Consider the following 17,625-nt stretch of genomic DNA (forward strand, 5'->3'; position numbering starts at 1 on the left):
TTGCCTTCCATCCCTCCCTCCCTCCCTCCCTCCCCCCTCTGACCCCCTGCCTACCTGCCCACACCCTCACCCCTAAACCCCTCCCTTCCCCACCCTCCCCCAACTAAAAAAAATATATCCAATGGTCAAAAGAAACTTCAGCAAAATATCCAAAATGAGATAAAAACCAAGAGAAGAGGGAGGAGTGAGAGACGGAAAAGAAAAAACAGACTAAAAAGGGGGGAAACACTATCATAAATACCAGGAAGTCTTGTTCCATAATACCTCTTTATATACTGGATACTCCTCTCCACAGTTTCCTAAGCAAAAAACATAGGCTAAATTACTACAAGATACAAGATTATCAGTGTACTGCATTCAATAACAATGTACAGGGTTGTCTTTTTTTGTCGCTGTTGTCGTAATACTGTGAAGTCAACGGGGCGCCCCCCAGTGAGGTGGGGTGGGGCGGGGCGCTCGTCTTTTTCACAACGGGAGGAAGATTTTTGGCGTTCCTCTGAAGACTTTTTTTTTTTTCTGTTTTCATTTCTAAGTCCCCGTTATGGCCGGAGGGTACCAGTGCCAGACTGATACCAGGGATACCTGGTATGGTTGGTTGGTTGGTAGGTAGGTAAAGAGGGAGGGAGGGGTCAGAGAGAGAGAGAGAGAAAATAAAAATAAAAAAGACGGCGGGAAGGACAGAAATAATCAAGTGACGTAAAGCGGAGGAGGTGGAAATGAATCGAGTGCGTTTACATGTAAGTGAGTCCTTCTCATTTCGTTCACGTGCATCATTGAATCTGGCTCACAGAGACCCAAGGAAGCGCAGGCCACATAAAAAGTACAAATAAATGATGGGAAGCTGGATCCGAAATACGCGGGACATGAGCTCATCCGAGCGACGGCGGAACAGGATACAGCAAAGTTTCCCAGGTGACGCAGGCACAGAGCCGAGTGTTACAACATCTCGTTCAATTACTAATTTGTGCCACTTGTATTTAAAAATCAAGAAGTTTCAAACTGAGTTTTTATGTCTGCATATCCTTAAGTTTTCAACAGGGCGCAAATATATGCGTATGAATGGATAAAGGAGAGTCAGTATAGTATTAAAAACGTAACGGTGACGGGGCAAAAGCACTGTTTTCTCCTATGGTTTCTGAGCAGATTTATAGATTTGGTGGATATGCTTGTCGAAAAGTGGAACTGAGGAGTGATTCCCCCTCTAAGACCGTGTATCTGAATCGTTTTTAGAGGCCTGGGAGTGTAAAACAAGAGCATTTCACGAGAGAGGAAGAACGACGAGTTAAAAATCCAAAAAAAGTCAACAAAACTTTAACCCTATTTCCTACCGGGTCAAACATTTAACTGTGACAGAGTTAATGATGTGAATTTGAGGGGAGAAGTTACTCAATTCAGGGGACGAAAAAAGCATCTTGAGCAGGCACAACATTTACAAGTTAGAGGAAATAGTTTATCTAAACGTTTCCCACCAACTACACTAAGAACACACATGTAAACGCACTCAAAAAGACGATTTTAAAGTGTGTGTGTGTGTGTGTGTGTAGTGAGAAGGTCCCTGTTGTTGTTTTTAAATGTGTTTTTGTTCATTTTTTTTCCCGTTTAAAACAGGAAGGAGGAGCAGAGAGGAGAGGGGGGGGGGCGGTCCTTTAGGAAACTCTGGGAGGGTTTGGGGTGGGGGGGGGGGGGGCATAATCAGTCCAAATGTCCCACATTGGGGCAGAAATGACAGATGCGCCATCAGAGGGGAAGGAGGGAGGGAACAGAGAAATGGAAGCAACAGGAGGAAAAGCAAAGAGTAGAACCAGGAAAATAAAAGTTATGTACGGGACTGTACTGAAGAAGAAGAAGAAGAAGAAGAAGAAGAATGGGATGAAGAGTTAAAATCAATCTATCTTCTCTTTTTTTGTCGTTTTTTGTTTTCCAAGAGTTCGTTTCATGTCCTACAGTCCAAAAGTTTTTTTTGTTGTTGTTTAAATCCCCCTCCCACACAAGTCATTTTCTCATTTTCTATTTTTTTCTTCCTTTTTTTATTATTGTTTTGTTTTTCCGTTTGCAATAATATCAGTTTAAGGGAAAAAACAAAAAAAAGAAAAAAATAATTATTTACAGTGCTGCTGAAATAATGAAAACAGACGTGATGAATCTACTGTAAAGTAAGTCGCATAAACACAGGAGAAAAAAAAACATAAGAAAAAAATTAAGAAACCAGCGGGCGCTCCGTGTCCAAAGACGATGGCCTTTATCGGGGATTTTTCAGAGCTCTGGGCAGACATGGCTGATGTTGGGGGCTGGGGTCAGGGTCGGGATGGAGGTCAGGGGAGGGGGGGCAGAGTGGAACAGGAGGAGGGGGGAAGGGAGGAGGTTGGGGCAGAGGGGAGCGCGGCGCTGTCTTTGTTAAGTCGGGATGATCCCGTCGCTCCTAAGGCCCCGCTTCAGCTCCAAGTCCTCCAGCTTCTTCCACAGCTCCTCCCGCTCCTTCTCCTTCTTCTTCTCACTGAAACAGAAAAACAACACGAGGACGAGGCGTTACTGTCCGTTCCAGAACGTGGCGGCTACAGCACCTAGGCTGCGTCCATGACACGAGGCGTGGATGAGCTCAGCGACGGGCTGATGGGAACGTCATCGGGGATAAACCAAAATAAATAAATGGTCATTTTGACCTAAGTTATTGAGCTTAGCCCTCCGAGCACCATGAAATTCATGGCAGTCCGTCCAATATTTGGACCGTGCCGCTAGCATGGCTAAAAATAGGCTCTGCGCCGTCAACCGTTTCCAAGTGAGGAGAAGCTCAGGTCTCATTTCAGCTTAAACGTGCACGAATGACCCGAGTCAGTTTCACCAAACGAGATTTAAAAAAAGAAGTTTAAAAAAATGAGCACTCGTGACTTATCAGTGCCCTGGATCAGCCAGTGAGGGGAGATCCTGGTCACGGGGGGGTTGGTGCATCCCTCACACTAAACACTTCAGTCAACTTTGAATCTTGATTGGCCAATAAACAGCCAGCGTTAAGTGGTCTGGAGGTTCTCTCCATTTAATATCCTAGTGAAAGTCTCAAAGTTTGAAGATATTCATTCACTTTTACTCCTCTTCCTAATTCTGCTGCTTTTTACTCACACCCCCCCTCCTGGTGTCCATGCTGCCATTAGCGCTGCTCATTTGAAACCACAGCCAATATCAATCCTGGAACTTCTAAAGTCGACGACAGTAACGCTGAGTGTGTGTGTGTGTGTGTTCCTGTAACGCGTTAAGCAGCTCGTAAACGATCGCATTATTCGTGAATCCTCCGTCAATGTGAAACAGCTTCTTACCGCTGGCGGTCCGACTTGTAAGTAGCTGTGAGTTCATCAAATAAGGTACTGTTCATCTCCATGAAGGCCTTCAGTACGTTGTACACCAGCGCCACGATCGCCCTGAGAGGAGGGAGGACAGAGTGAGATCACTGATCACAGCTGATGACATAACATCCAGTTTTACAGCTTCTATAAACCTTCGTCATTACGAATCGGTGAGTCCACGAAATGTGGACAAATCCCCATTTCCTGGGTCTAAACCACTCAGTCCCAGGCCCACAACTGCAGGTTTGTTCTACTTCCATTTTCTGACTCTCAAAGTCTCTGCTCAGCTTCAAGCATGGATGTGTTGGACTTTTCCTTTCATCAGAAAAACCACAACTACTTGAAGGTCAAGAGATATTTGATGGGAAAGTTGCATTTTATTAGAATTCTGAATTTGTGATTGTTTATTATAGAACAGAAATACAACTTAAGTGTGAAACCTATGAGGATTTCGGTGATACTGACGACATCCATGTCCAGTGGAGATCATGCTAGAAGGCGCTGAACACACACTTTCTCAGCCAGATTCCGATTATGAGTGATGGCTCCTACGGTGACCCCCCCCCCAGAGTTAGAACAGCTGTGTTTATTTGATTAGAAGGATTTCTGTAGCTGGGTTTCTGTCGTTGCTTTAGTCACTGGTTTGAAGTGGACGAGGCCCACATGTCAGTGAATCAAAATCTGATTTCTGATTCTCATAACAATTAATTACCCAGAATGTGAAGGTGTGTTGGAGAGAAATGCTTCAGTTTTCAGGGGCTCGGACTAATTTTCAGCGAGCTTTGTTCTTCCCATGCACGACAAAGGTCTTTTTTTTTTTGCTGCTGTTCCCTGCAGTTTACAGTAAACAGGGTCGTCATGTGGTGAGGACAGCTTCTTGTGTGTCTTAGGTAACACACAGCAGGAGAAGGGGGGAAAACCGAGGAGCTGCTGACTATGCTCCAGACCAGCCAGAAGCTAAATATAATACAATTTAGTGTTGGAACCTAAAATCAGGGTGAAAATCATCTTAAACCCACCTACACCTTGGATACTTCTTTTAGACTATCTGTGAAAACTGAAAAAAAAAAAAAAGAGCCTTATCTATTCTAAAAAGCTTCTGCAGAGTTATTTTAAAGCCACTCACGGGTTCCAGTGCTCTTTGGAGATCCTGTAGAGGCTGGCGAACATGATGGGCAGGATGACGGTGGAGTTTTCCTCGATCAGACTCATGATGTATTCGTTGTTCCAGTAGTACAGAGCTCGCTCTGCAACCTGGGACAACGCGGACAGAGACAAACTGAGCTAAGTGTCCACGCATGAAGCAACGGCCAGAAAAATCCAGAATCATTTGTACTTTTCTGTCTCCAGAAATCTTTTTATATACAAAAGCTTTAAAAGTCACAGGTGTTCCCCTTAAACCAAACTGCGTTTCAAAGGGGCTAAGTACGTTCTCTACATGCTCCTTTCAACACTTCTTTACATTTAAATCACAATGTTACTGAGTCAGTCTTTAAAATACTAACAGGATATCAGGACTGGGCTCTCACTGACCTGGAAATGCGGGCTGGAGACACATCTGGAGATCTGTTTGAAGAGTGGCTCCTGGATCTTGACAAACTGTGTGGGTTCGATGACGTCCAGGATCTCCTCCAGCTCCCCTAAAAACATCACCTGGAGCGCAGCGCAGGAGGAAAATGTTAATACACACACAGGAACACCCAGAGCTTATACCTGAAGAAACGGCGGTCTCACCTCTTTTTGACTGCAGGTTTTGGGCCAGAACTTCAGTAAGCCTCTGATGACCTGAGGATGAAGGGGAAGAGTTCTTGTTTTTTCTCCAGGTATTTGTTCTACTCCGCTATACCCACAGCCATTTCTATGGGCATGTGTTTGGTTACTTTCAACTTGAGTACATCATTATCACCCGTTTTAACTTGCAAATCAGTGGTTTAAGCGAGCATGTGTTCAAAGCAGCGAGGCTGGTGAATAAAAATGCCCGCAGGAGTGAAAACAGTTAAAAAAAGCACTGTGACATGACGTTTCTATGGAAGAAGGGATGGTTTGTATACATTGTCTGTGATTTGACTTAACTCGGCGTCCGCTTAACAACTTTTCCTGAAGCTTTCAAACACATCTCACAGACGGCTGGATGTCAGCGGTCATGGGGTCAACTAAGCTCAACTGATGCGACTGAAATCCTCAGAAAAAGCTAGTAACAGGACGTTGAGGTTTTTTTTGGTCAAACTGCTGTTTCCATGGTCTAAAATGAACCTGTGCATGTGATGCAAAGGTATTTCAAACAGCACTGCCCTCAGCATTGAATGACTGAGAGAATGAATGTAGTTGTTTCGTCATTAAAAATATCGTAATATTTAGCTGTAAACAAAAAGTTTCATCTGTGTCACTAAAGGACGCAAAGAGGGAAAAACATGACAAAAGAAACTTAAAAACGACAAACATGAAGGTCAAAGGAGCAGAGCTGAAAAATATATAAAAGGAATCAAGCCAAAGCTGCCTTGCAACGTGGTGGATTCAGAGATGAAAGCGCACTGATACTTACTGGTTCTGTTAATGTTGGGTCTTTCTCTAGGAACTGTACAATGCAATACGCCAACTGCAGGGAGAGAGGAAACCACAGGTTAGAACTGATGGTAAAATGACACCTTTTAGCCCTTTAGCCCGGCTTATAACCAGGGTTGGGGTTTGATAGCATTCTATTGAATCTGAGTCCACTCACCAAATCCGAGTTCTTTCGAACCCTTTATCAGATCTCACTAAGTTCAGCTTTCATCGTTTGCAAGTAAGTAAAGTTATAAATAGCTACAAAGAAAATGGTCAGTTTAGATCTCTGATCAGCTTTTGACTGAGAAGCCAGAAATACTAGAGTTTTTATTGGCAGCTACTAAATAAACCAGTAACATTAATGAAGCCTAATTAATGTTGACAACCTGTATCTCCAACCTGAAAACGAGCTGAGCAGCAGCGGATCTGAAATGTTGGTTATTGATTGATATTAACTGTTCTGATATACTGAAATAACAGCTGGAACGAACTGACCTCCACACCTGATTTTTCACAAACCACGTGATTCAAATACTGGAGCTCCAGATCCAGAACTCTGAGCTTAGTGAGCTTCAAATATTGACGTGATGCATATAAAGTTGGACCGAGACCCTCCTGTAATTAACGAACTCCCATCAACTCATCATTTCTTTAGAGACGAGTCTCTGATCTGGTGAACAGCAAAAAACACAGTTCACTGGCGGTCGTAGAGAGATGTTACAGAGTGGTGCGTCTTTTCTCTCGCAAACAATCTTTGGCAGAGTCCAGTCGGCGGCTTGGAGGGAGCACGTTAACCAACAGACTGAAGTTCCAGCGGAGCTGTTACACAATTAACGTTAATTAGCAACAGATGCTAGTTCTACCACCGCTGACATCGCTCTGTCCTACCGGAGAATTCTACGGTCAGCGCCGGCAATGAGAAGCTGGTCTTTACGAATTAAAAAAAAAAAAATCACCAACAGAGATAAAAGGTTTGATAAGAAATTGGTTAGTGTCAGAGCTCAATGGATCCACGTATTTTTCCAACCAGGAACCGGATCCAAAATGGAACCAGCTGTCGGAACCCAACCCTACTCACAACAACAACTCAGATAGAACAAACTATAAATGACTAAATACCATAAATGCTTCGTTAAAACGATTTTTTTTGTCCAGTTTCAGTTTTGTGTACTTGTCAAAGTATGACGTATGCTTATCTGCAACATAAAACACCATGCCAACTCCTGCATGGGATTTTGCATTTATTGGCTGAGCAGAAAGTCAAATGCCACAGCTTTGGTCTTCTTAGTTTCTACGTCTTACTTCATTTTTCCACATTTAAAAGTGTCCAAGTCTCATCGTCTAAATGGCAAAATTTTTCACGTGCAGGCTTGTCTCTATGAAACGCACACACACACAACTGCCTGACATTAAAAGACGGTGCAGGTGTAAAGTTTTACACCACAGTTAAAGATCACTAGCAGATCTGTATATATAACTTTGGAATTCCAGCTTGTCCACAGTTTTCACACAGTTGTCACACTTTTCAAACGCAGACATTAAGAAATTAAAGGAGTATTTCTGGCCTAGGATAGTTACCGGTGATAAAGTTTACACGCCCAACACATGTATGTATACGTTACCTGTGCGTGGAAGAGGGACAGACTCCTGACAGTGTGGAGGGGGATCAACACTTTGACCAGAAACTGTTTATGCTCTGCTTTCAGTGGCAGAGCGAAACCATTGATTATACTGGGAGAGAGAGAGAGAGTTAAGAGTAGGAGAGAAGGAGAAAAGGGGAGACAGGAAAAAAAAAAAACAGAGAAAATATAAACATAAATTAAACATGAACACATGAAAGGGTTTCATTGCGACTGTCTGAAAGCAAGTTGTAGATCAATGAGCAGCAGACAAAAAGAAGTCTGTTTATATGGGCGATGGAGCCTGGAGGAGAAATGAAGAGCTGTAACTGATGATCTGACCTTCGGGCCCAAAGAGAGCAGACGTGACGCGCCTTTAAAGCTCCACGCGCACAAAATGACGACGGAAATCCTGCACTGGATTTGTTTACATTCTGATTCAAGTTTTTATTGTTTTCGTAAGAGCTTTTGGTGGAAGGACAAACTGTAAAAACAAACCGGACCTTTGATTTTTGGGCTAAGCCATTAAAACATCCAGTCTAAAAATGTCAAAAATAATAACATTTATAGGTTTTAAGGTTGGTCTAAAGTGATCCTGTCGCACCCCCCACAGGTCCTCCTCTACTTTTATTGGTACTATTGGCTGGTGAATCTGCCGCCACTCACAGACACCTGGGGGAATATAACGGCTGAGAAGTTGCACCTCTGGGCTTCTCTGATTAATGACCAGTTGTTTCGGCTTCATTCTGAGCCTTTTTGTCTGTTACTCTCTTTAACTCTTTAATACAGGAATGAGGACTAGTCAAGGTGTCATGTAAATCTGAGCCTGTGTTAACTTTATATTAAATATTCAGGAGCACAGAAACAACTCTAAAGGGATTATGCAAATATATATTCCAGACATGTTTCATTTATTTTTAATCGAAAATATAAGCAACGACTACACTACGTGAGGAAATCACCATCTGTCCTGTCTGCATGTCAAACGACCCCATGCAACCCCTGACACGAAGCAGACAAACTCTCTGTGTAAATCACATCTCTTTTAGTGGATTAAAAAGACTGTTGCGCGGAGAGGATTAATTTATTTCTTATCTACAAGTCAAACTCTGCAACTGACTGAACCTGAACCTCACATACCTACTCTGTGAAAATCCTGTTTTTATGGAGCCAAATTACTCCGCTTGAGTTCTCACCATTGCTTATCAATCTTCAGCTTCAGACTTCAGCAAGTCTTGAAAAAGGTCCCTATCTCCATAAGAAGCCCAATTAAATAAAAGATAAAATCATCCTCATATCGTTATAACCAAACAAAAACAGGCAGATACCAGGGTTTAGTTCAGTTCTGCTGTTAGTGTCAGGTCTGTGTGGCTCTGGCTAAAAGCCTCAGCTAACAGAGCAGAATGTAAATGTGTGTGTGAGGGTCGGAGGCCTCCACATACCTCCCCAGGATCTCCAGCAACTCAGCCACCCCGTTGAAGTGCTCCGTCTCATAAACAAAACTGCAGAGAAGACAGAGAGGGAAGCAGAGAAAAGGGGAGACAAAAGACAGAAGACGAGAAAAAGGTTAAACAACTAAAACAAATGAGCAAAGTTGGCAAAACCAGATGATCTGTAAAGGCACATACTGAGTGAAAACTAGAAACGGTGGGCAGAGCAACAAAAAAAGACACCAGGAAATTATTTATAAAGGGACATGAAGTCCACACGTGTTTGACATCTGTGGACTTTAGCGGCAACAGAGTTCAAGTCTGAAATTCATGGGGGGTTTGTCAGGTCTGGATTTGAAGTAGGAAACAAGATTTCTTCACCTCAGGTGCCCCTTTCAGACATGCACTTTGTTACACAAATACGACGCCACTTTACATGTCGCTCTCATGTCTAAAAAGCACCCGGGTCAATTTTCGAAGTCACATCAACAATCTAACTCTGTCCGACCTGTAACTTTTCCATGACATAGTACAAAACTGAATTAAATGCTGTCAGATTACGTAAAAGCTGACAGACACACAAGCTTAAACAAACAGAAAAAGATATTAAATGCACTTCTTGTTCCATGTTTTTGAGAAAACACCAATGCATGTCTCACTGCATTATGATCCTTTGCACAAGGAACAGTTTAATAAACCATAAACACCGTAAATCAGTCAATTTCAAGTTGACGAGGAGATTCTTCTCATATGAGATCAGCCTATAAAAACTTTGCCTTAGCTGTGTAGAAAAAAAGAGGTATGAGAAAAAAAAACTAACTATCAGTTATATAATAATAGTACCAGCTCCAATTTGCAAATGAAAAATAAGATGTAACTGAAGTCTTCCATGTCAAAGAATGTGTGTGTGTGTCTATATATATAAAATGTGCACTGTGTTTGATCCCTCATGTCGTTCAGAGAAACTGAAGAATTGTCTACATGTAACTTTTCCTCCAGATCCAACTTACTGTTCCTTAAACAGACGAGTGAAAAGTATCACCTGTTTCAACTTTTTATAAATTAAAATTAAAAAGAAGGTAAAAAGGCCTCATCAGCTATAACGTGGTACAAACAATCATGTCATTTGCACACTGAAGACAAATACCAACCTCCAACTAACAGGGAAGTAGCAGGTGTCTACTCACCGTAGAAAAATATTATTGATCTGTTTTCGTATAAAAGCCCTCAGCCCCAGGAATTTGCCGTAGATTCTATGCAAGACTGTTTTCAGGTAGTCTCTCTCCCGAGGATCCTCGCTGTCAAACAACTCCAAGAGCTTGATGGAGGGAGGAAATACAGAGATTCAGGGACAAGAGCCAAGAAAGTTGAATTTGGTGCAGAAGAAAGTAAGAAGAGGGGCAAAATGACATAAAAGAGAGAAATAAACAAAGAGAGACAGAAGAACAAATAACAATAATTAGAGAAAGCAAAGGGACACAAAATCTAATGAAAAGCGGCAGAAGAAAGATGAGAGAACACACTGACGATGAGTACAATCAAAGAAAAACAGAAGACAGAGTATCAAGTAACTGTAACTAACGATTAAGCGTTTAATCGTTTTGTTTATAAAACGCCAGAAAATAGTAAAAAAAAGTTAGAATTTCACACACACCAAGGTGACATCTCCAAATGTCTTGTTTTGTCTGATCAACAGTCCAAACTCCAAAGATGTTCACTTTACTCTCATGTGTGACAAAGCATTCAATCCTAAAATATCTGAGAAGCTACAAATAGCAAATATTTGACATTTTTGCTTTAAAAAAAAAACGACTCTTTGATTGTCAAAATAGTTTTCTGTCAATCGACTAATCGATTAATCAACCGATCTTTGCAGCTCTGATATAAAGAATTAAAAGGAGGCTCATGTTAAACTGACAGCAGATTACACTCGGAGAGCAGCTTTTACCTGTGTACTGACTCTGCGACTCACCTGTAGGACAAACTTCTGGTCTATGTACTTTTTGGCAATGCTGGGCTGGAATTCCTGACTCTCCAAGAACCGGATGAAGAACTCGTATACCAACTGGTGGGGGTAGAAGAAGAAGAGAGGGGTGGTGGGGAGAGAACAGAGGAAGGATGAGAGAGAAAGTTGTTGATGTGAAAAAGAAAAAAGTTTAAATCTCAGCTGAATTTTTAGTGCCGTACTTCTATGATCAGCTGGGTGTTGTACAGTAAGACTGGTAGCAGTTCGACCTGTGTGTGTGTTTAGTTTTAAATTCACATAGTAAAAACTATGATTAACTTTTGACACTAACTAGAGCCAATTTTTCCTGCTGTACAACAACAAGCTGATTAAAAAACAGAAGAAAAATCCAAGGACTGACAGGTTCCTCTCAGAAATGAGAGCCTTTCAATTAACCCCATAAATACTGGGACTGGACTGGATTAAAGGGAAAGGTCAAAACGGTCAAAGATCACAAATGACACAGTAGACTGGAAGCAGTTGGGTAAAGAAAAATGTCAGGATTGGCCCGAATGTGGGTGAGAAGGGAATTTGATTGGGGAAATAAAAAATATTGTTCATGACTTTGGAAAAATTGTGCGAATGAGACCAAAGAAAAAAGAAAAAAAATGTTTTACCAGGAAGCTTCTCCTTGAGATTTGCATCTCATTTCTAAAGGAGTCCTGGGAAGCAGGCACACAAAGAAGGAGGAGGGGAGATGAGAGACCAGAGAGCCTGGCTCTAGACCTGGACCCAAAACTGGACCAAAACAAAACAAAACCCACCCCACTACCAGGAGTCAAACCACCAGGTCAATGGTACCAATGGTACTGATGTTTCTTTAAGGAATGGCATAGCTTTTTTCAAAATATGCTCAATGTCTCTCTTTCTGACTGTGAGATGGGTGAAATCAATACCACTCTAATGCCTAGCTTAGCATTAAGACTGGAAGTAAGGGGAAACTGCTAGCCTGGCTCTGTCTGAAGTTCAAAAATGGGCCTACAGACACCTCTAAAGCTCAGTAATTAGAATGCTGTGTCTTGTTTGTTTAATACATTCACAAACCAAAAATGTCAAGACGACAACTTGTGGTTTTAGGGGGGGTTGCGTAGTAGAACTATTTCATGATGAACCAGGCACAGTGACTGTGCATCATCACAGAGTCTTGTTGTTGCAGTGAGGTTTAACAGCAATCCATCAAAACCTAAACACGTCATACAACCAGGGCTGCAACAAACGATTCTTCATTTTTTTTTTTTATTCTGCCCATTATTTTTTCCATTAATCATTAGTTTATTAAATGTCAAGAATAGAGATTGTGTGAGATTTTTCCACTGGTCTTGCTCAAAAAATGTTGAAACTATTAAGTGATTATGAAAAAAAGATGAAAATTATTATTATTTTTCTGTCGCTCAACTAATAAATTCATTTTGATGGAATAGCAATGACGCTCACATTGGTCTGCAGCTCACTGTTAGTGCCTCCAAAAAATGATAGTGTCACAGTTGCCATTTTCGGTGTAATCAAGCTTAAAGCAACTGTAACTGGCAACTTGTGTTGGGCCGATGGATAAACCGTTGTTTGAGAAGAAATAATTTCACCTAAAATTTATACATTTTTGTTCGTGTGCCACTTAAACACTTGAAACACTTTTTCGGCTGTGTTTACCTGTAGGTGTGGCCAGGAGGCCTCCAGCGTGGGCTCGTCCTCCTCAGGGTCAAACTCATTACTGTCACTGGGCGGAAGGGTCCGGAATATGTTGTGAGACACCTAGAAGACAACACAAAGAGGACACTTGAAACAAACGGGAGTGTTTGTGTGCATGAATACAACTGATGATTGAGTTATGACCAGATTCAGACGAGAACTTTAGGTGTGTGGGGTCCTGTCCTTGATAGCACCCTGAAGGTGGCTCTGCAGAGCCTAAAAGCCCTGCATGATGACATTTGAAAAATAAATAAATAAATAAATAAATAAATATCTGGAGCCTAAACAGTAAGAACTTTTGTGCACAAGTTGAAAACATATTTGCTTTCAGGACGTCGGGGGCTCCGTAGCATTCAGATACAATTCGCCTGACGTTTTTCATACAAATTTAGCTGCTGAAGTGTGTGTGTCCAAATTCATTCGCTACAAGCCGACAACACACCTACTGCCTAGAAATGAGCTGTACCTCTCCACCAGCTCCACTGCTTTCTGTTATTTTCTGCCAGTTTCTCTCTTTTTTCCTCTTGTCTCTGTACGCGGAGTCGTACAACCTCAGAATAAGCGCAAAGTTTTCGCTCAAGCCGAAAGTTTGCCTGGATGCATCCTTGCCTTCATACCCTCTATCCCTAACAAATTTGCATCCACTCAAATGTTTTCGCTGACTTTGTATGCAATAGTGACGCCTTTGTGTACCGTCTGATATCCTGCCATATGTCATGACTGACTAGGACACCAGTTGACTACTCCACCACCACACCACCAACTTGACTACTCACAAAAACACTGAGAAATATTCACAGGACTAAAATCTATTTACTTTTTAAAATCTGTGTTTGTTTGTTGTACATTCTCGTCATGCTTTCAGTTTGATACAAAAGCAGCAGATTGCAAACACTCATGTGACTGTTCATTTGTGTTTGCAGTATTACTGTGGCTCCAGTGGCAATTTACTTTTATTCACACACTGACCCCGGCTCTCCACTGCTGCCGAGTTGTGTTTGTCGGCTGGTCTCTGAAGTGACAAGAAAAGCTGCAAAAATCTAATATACATCACTTATTTGATTTGTTTCAATCCAAATAGACGTCAACTTCGCTGATTCAGCAGGACTGTGATGGTCGTATATTTAGAGTGATATTCCAGAACTATTGGACTCTCATGTCTCCAGCGCTGTTTTGTTGAAGTTTCTTTTCGGGGGGGGATTTCTTATTTAAAAAACGCAACTGAACAGTGAACAGAAATGGGACACCCTCAGTTCTGTCAGAGCCTCATGTGAGTGCATGTGCACTACAGGGGCACAAAACCTAAAGGCCAGAAACTGGGACAGGACCCGAGCACAGATTTGACAGCGATAACAGCCTGTTAAGTTGCTCTTCAATGACATTTTTGGCATGATAGCATTCTTGCATCAATGTGACCAAGTACCTTAAATTTTTCATACTGAATTCACTGGATTATCCATCAACAGACATTTTTGTCTGGTTCTTTCATTGTAATACACTTTCTGAACTGAATTACCAGAAAATTTGTTGTATCATCATGCGTCAATCTACTGTGAAAAAAATGACGCCATCACAACACAATTAATATACACTACGTACCCAAACTGACATGTACTAAAATTTGGTAAAAGGGTATTTGTTCAAGTTCTGCTACACAAATTTGAATTCTTATATCCAATCTTTGCTTTTTGTAAAATATTAGATAGTTTTATGTCTTTAGGACTCAAAAGTCTATTTAAAAAATGCCAAGGAAGTTTAGAGGCCAAGACCTATAACTCAGACTTCTGACATCTGACGTGATAAGTGGTTGCAAGATGACATTGCTTTATTTTATGGGGAAACAAATCAAAAAGGGGAAACACTGGATTTAAGAATGATTTTTGTGTCAGTACCATAAGTGGGGTCACAAAGGATTCAAATATTTTAAACATAACTCCACCCTACCGAGACCTTTCTGGGTCCTTTCTGTCCAAAGGACCTCTAGAGTGTGTGAATCCAGGGTGTATGTGGAATAAGTACATCCGTCCCTCCTCACCATTTTGACGACCTCGGGGTAGGCCTGCTCTGTCAGGTAGCCCCGGCTGACGGTCACGTAGTCCACCAACTCGTTGAGCGTGGAGCGCTTGTACTCCTTCATCTTGAGGTCTGACAGTGTGTCCATGAAGTCAAAGACAGTACAGCACTGCTGCAGCTTCTTCAGGAACAGCTCCGGCTGCTCCGGCGCTGGCACGTCTGGGCACACGAATCAAACGCACACAGGAACAAGCCCCCACACACACACGCACAGGAAGACAAAGATGCAAAGAAAAGTTAATTTGGTTTAGACTCCCACAGAATTCAGACAGCTGCAACATCAAACTCCAAAATATCAAAGACGAGGAATAAAGACAGAGGAGGGAAAAATGGAGGCGTGGGGCGTCCCCTGCGGGACAGCGGTCTAAGACATGCTCCGAGTAACTGATGTAGCTGGTTTGATTCGAACTGGGGACTTTAATCCGCTTCCCCCCTCCACGTTTCCTGTAATCATATGAAAGCAACAATGCCAGTTGCCTCTGTTCTTCAATCTACTTTATTATTTATTTGTTTATCATTTATTTAGTTTACTGTACTTTTTTCCCCGTTTTGTTGGTTCGTTTGTCTATTTGTTCTGTTTTGTTTTGGACGTGTGCGTTTGGTCTCGTGTTTGTGTTGTATCTGTATTCCTGTTATGGTCTCTTTTGGTGAGTTATAATACGACCATCTGTTATGACGTGACCTAAGCATGGAACTTAAAAATAATCCTTTGCAACCCCCATAATAATAGTGTTTATGAAAAAAGATCCCTTTATTTCACCAGGTCCTTGAAAATAATCTATAGTTTTAATCTATAATATAAATAATGTGCAAACAAGAAAAAATGGTCCAAACATGAAACAAACTAAGAAAAAAAAAGAATCAAAAAAAAAACAACATGCTTCTATTTACAGTATAATATCTAGTTAAAGAAAATTGCAATAAAACCTCACTGAAGAGCAAATGTGTGAAAGAGGGGATAAGGGGACAACGGCTTTCAATGTTTAGAAACCAATGATTCATTTGTTTTGAAGATGCTTTGCGATTAATTAGAAGTTTCTCTTTATTAAGCAGTAATAAGACATTTTTCCATTAAGTTTTCTGTTCTGATGCCGACGATACCGTGTCCTGACATGCAAGAAGTGACTTGTTTCAGCAGCAGCAGAGTCTGTCTGTTTGGTATAAACACAAAATGAACTGGGCGCTTAGCGTAAGCAAGGAGAGCCTTCAAATAAAAATATGGGATTTTGCACAGTCACACGTCCAAAACTGCAGATTAAGTATGAGCGTGATGACTGACTTTCATTGCTCTCGCAAGGTATTTCAGGACAGATTTAAACAATGTTTGTCACAGAAAACAAAGGATGCTTCTGCTGCAAGCCTCAGGTGAACAAGTCAGTTTCCTGCTCTGCATTAGTTTTTTTTGCTCATTCATTTTCCCTGCAAACCTGATGTGAACAGGGAGGATGAGCGCGACAGCCTCATTACCCAGCAGTGAGCGTTTCTAATGGCAGCGGCTGAGGCTGAGCTGTCACAAACCGTGCGGATGTACGAGCAGCACAAGGCAGCGGGTGTCTTCCTTCCGATCCCACAGTGACAGACGAGGCGGAGGGTCGCACAGAGTTCAGACCTGCAGGGAGACCGCCGGTGCTCTTCCCTGATCGCCACTACTCAGACCTGATGTTCCCGTCCCAGCGGGACTGGGCCATTATTATGTAGGAGATAAGCTGAAGCGCCGAAAGGCAGCACACCAGTCGCACTGTGCGCGTGTGTATGCGTGTGTGTCTGAAGTGTGGGTTTGCTCCAAAATTACACTTCAAAGTGCTCGTTTGTCATTTTGAATTCTCCTGCACTTCGCGTTGAGTCACACACTCCATATAAATTAGTGAGAAACTTTTTGGAGAAACAATGAAATTACTTTTTCACCTCATCATAACATTCAGCTGTTTAGAGCGATAAGTTCATTAATTAATTTATAGACACTGCCTTGGGCTCTAGGAAATTGTGAATAGTGGTGGTAATAGTAGAAATACAACTTTGACTTTCACAGTTTTTTAACATTTAATTGACCAAATGATTAAGTGGTTAAATCGAGAAACTAGATCTTGCGTATTATTATTAGTTTGTCTGGTGGTTGCCTAAGAAGTTTTTCACATTTTTTCTACCATTAAGACAGGAAGATTTTTGCTTAATTGCTGATTTCACTGAGGTCAAACAACTAGAATGAAACTTCCTGATACTGTATCCAGAGTGTCCACAGATGTCAAAAGTGTTGAATTTTTGTCCCTTAAAAAGACCTTTTTTGAGACTAAAATACAACCTTTAGGCTGATTTTTGGACAAATCGCACTTCACCACTTCCTGACGCTTCTCCACAAATGGTGGAACTCAGTGATTGGCATCCTATTTTCTCCGCTTGATGTGCTGAGTAATTGATGTAGGAGTGAACACAAAGTATTACTGCAGTACTAATCATATGTCCACCCATGCAGAACCTTTAATATGTATCCATGTGTCTGAATGAATGCATCCATACAGTGCATGTGCCAGAATGTATATCTGAGTGTGTCTACTACATGGTGACTGAAATGGGATTAGCTTTATGCTGCTGGTCCAAAAGCTTAGGCCGGCGGCCAGAGGGAGAAGCTGACGCTCATTAGCACTCATTAGTAGCAGGTTACAATCGGAGCTCGATCAGAGATCAATTCTGGTTGTTTGCCAAACGTTTCTGTCTTTCACTATGACACGTCAAGTGAAAGATTTATTGACTTGACAATATCCAAATGAGCCTTTAGGGAGTCACAATATAGTTTATGATGTGATTTAAGAGACCGTTTGTGGTTATAAATGGAAATGTTCAAAATTAATACTTCTAGAACTGCAAAGATTAGAAGATTGATCGATCAGTCAATCAACAAAAAAATTGAACTATTTGTATAATCAAATAATCCTTTA

At 41.5% G+C, this 17,625-nt stretch overlaps 1 protein-coding gene across 3 annotated transcripts in view; it reads right to left on the reverse strand.

The window, feature by feature from the left end:
- Window positions 1-116: 116 nt before the first annotated feature.
- The window catches only part of ppp2r5eb (protein phosphatase 2, regulatory subunit B', epsilon), a 54,295-nt gene continuing 36,786 nt past the window's right edge, over window positions 117-17,625 (reverse strand). For all 3 annotated transcript variants that reach the window (XM_040137241.1, XM_040137240.1, XM_040137239.1), the window contains exons 3-14: window positions 14,655-14,851; window positions 12,581-12,682; window positions 10,901-10,993; window positions 10,116-10,246; window positions 8,941-9,000; window positions 7,502-7,610; window positions 5,878-5,931; window positions 5,070-5,120; window positions 4,869-4,988; window positions 4,462-4,589; window positions 3,309-3,410; window positions 117-2,494 (exon numbers count right to left, since the gene is read on the reverse strand). In XM_040137241.1, coding sequence (XP_039993175.1) covers window positions 2,395-2,494; window positions 3,309-3,410; window positions 4,462-4,589; window positions 4,869-4,988; window positions 5,070-5,120; window positions 5,878-5,931; window positions 7,502-7,610; window positions 8,941-9,000; window positions 10,116-10,246; window positions 10,901-10,993; window positions 12,581-12,682; window positions 14,655-14,851 — 1,247 coding nt within the window. In that variant the 3' untranslated portion in view covers window positions 117-2,394. The remainder of the gene's footprint in view (window positions 2,495-3,308; window positions 3,411-4,461; window positions 4,590-4,868; window positions 4,989-5,069; window positions 5,121-5,877; window positions 5,932-7,501; window positions 7,611-8,940; window positions 9,001-10,115; window positions 10,247-10,900; window positions 10,994-12,580; window positions 12,683-14,654; window positions 14,852-17,625) is intronic.

The sequence above is a fragment of the Xiphias gladius genome, chromosome 10 (assembly GCF_016859285.1).
Source record: "Xiphias gladius isolate SHS-SW01 ecotype Sanya breed wild chromosome 10, ASM1685928v1, whole genome shotgun sequence".
NCBI classification, from domain to species: Eukaryota; Metazoa; Chordata; class Actinopteri; order Istiophoriformes; family Xiphiidae; genus Xiphias; species Xiphias gladius.